We start from the raw sequence: 1,185 nt of genomic DNA on the forward strand, positions 1-1,185 counted from the left end.
GGGAGGGCCTGCCAGGTGAGGCGGGGGCCAGGGTGGGGGGCCCTTCAGTCACGGCAGGAGTTTTTACTTAACGTTCTTCCCGTGCGTTTGGGAATTCTCTGGCGGTCCGGGGTTAGGACGTTCACTGCCGGGGCCGGGCTCCCTGGCCGGCCGGGGCGCTGGGTCCTGCAGCCGCGCCGCTGTCTGTGTCCGTGGGTGCGCGTGCTATGAGTGGGCAGGTGAGAAGGGCCCGCCCGGCTGTTGGACGGTGAGCCATCTCTGGACTGCTGCCCGCAGGTACATCAACCACTCGTGTGCGCCCAACTGCGTGGCGGAGGTGGTGACCTTCGAGCGCGGCCACAAGATCATCATCAGCTCCAGCCGGAGAATCCAGAAAGGAGAAGAGGTAAGCTCCGCCCCTGCCCGCCCGAGGCGCCTGCCCACGCTCCCCACCCTCGCGCGCTGGCGCGGGGCCCTCCCTTGATAAACGGCGCTTTCGCGGAGCTGACGGCGCTCAGGTCACGGCACTGGCGCCTCTGTGGCCCCAGGGTGACCCCGGTGCTCGTACGCCCTCCGGACCAGTACCCGCTCCCAGGTTCTCTGCGAGCAGGTTTCTGGACCCTGGCTCCTCCCTTAGTCGTCCCTTCCCTCCGCCCCGCGTGTCACCCGTGAGGATTGCCATCAGCCTCCGTCATCGCCTTGATGTTCCCCGACTTGGTCACAGACGTGATGAGCACGTGTCGGGGCTGAATCGGGGGCCCTGGGAAGCGGCTGCCCGGTAGGGCGGGTTCTGTGGGGGCCTCCTCTCTTTACGGGGGTGAGGAACCCGAGGGTCTAAACTCGGTTGGAGCCTCCAGCCCTTCCCTGAAACGACGCTTGTACTTTGCGGTCATCTTACTAGAACGTGCTTTTTTAAATCGAGCTGACCCAAGGCTCGTCTTGCATCTCTCACTAACTGGATGTGAAAGGACCCATTTGAGGCCCCGAGCCTGGTGCCCCCAGGCGGGCGGCGTGGCCTGGGGACAGCGGAGGCCCCCCACTCCTGGCCATGCCCCCCACCCTGCTGGAGTTGTCAGGGGCCCCCTTGACGCCCCCCAAGCCTCTGCTTCATTGTGCAAGGGAGCCGCCCTGAGTCCTCAGGGAAGAGCTGTAGGTGGTGGGAGTGCCACGAGGAGGGGGAGCCCCCCAGGACCGCGGGGCGCCCCG

At 66.5% G+C, this 1,185-nt stretch overlaps 1 protein-coding gene across 1 annotated transcript in view; it reads left to right on the forward strand.

The window, feature by feature from the left end:
* Nucleotides 1–1,185, forward strand: part of KMT2C (lysine (K)-specific methyltransferase 2C) — a 179,156-nt gene that overhangs the window by 175,746 nt on the left and 2,225 nt on the right. Inside the window, exons 59-60 of the mRNA XM_010857354.1 lie at nucleotides 6–15; nucleotides 277–385. Coding sequence (XP_010855656.1) covers nucleotides 6–15; nucleotides 277–385 — 119 coding nt within the window. The remainder of the gene's footprint in view (nucleotides 1–5; nucleotides 16–276; nucleotides 386–1,185) is intronic.

Source organism: Bison bison, unplaced genomic scaffold (genome assembly GCF_000754665.1).
Source record: "Bison bison bison isolate TAMUID 2011002044 unplaced genomic scaffold, Bison_UMD1.0 scf7180017864379, whole genome shotgun sequence".
Classification (NCBI taxonomy): domain Eukaryota; kingdom Metazoa; phylum Chordata; class Mammalia; order Artiodactyla; family Bovidae; genus Bison; species Bison bison.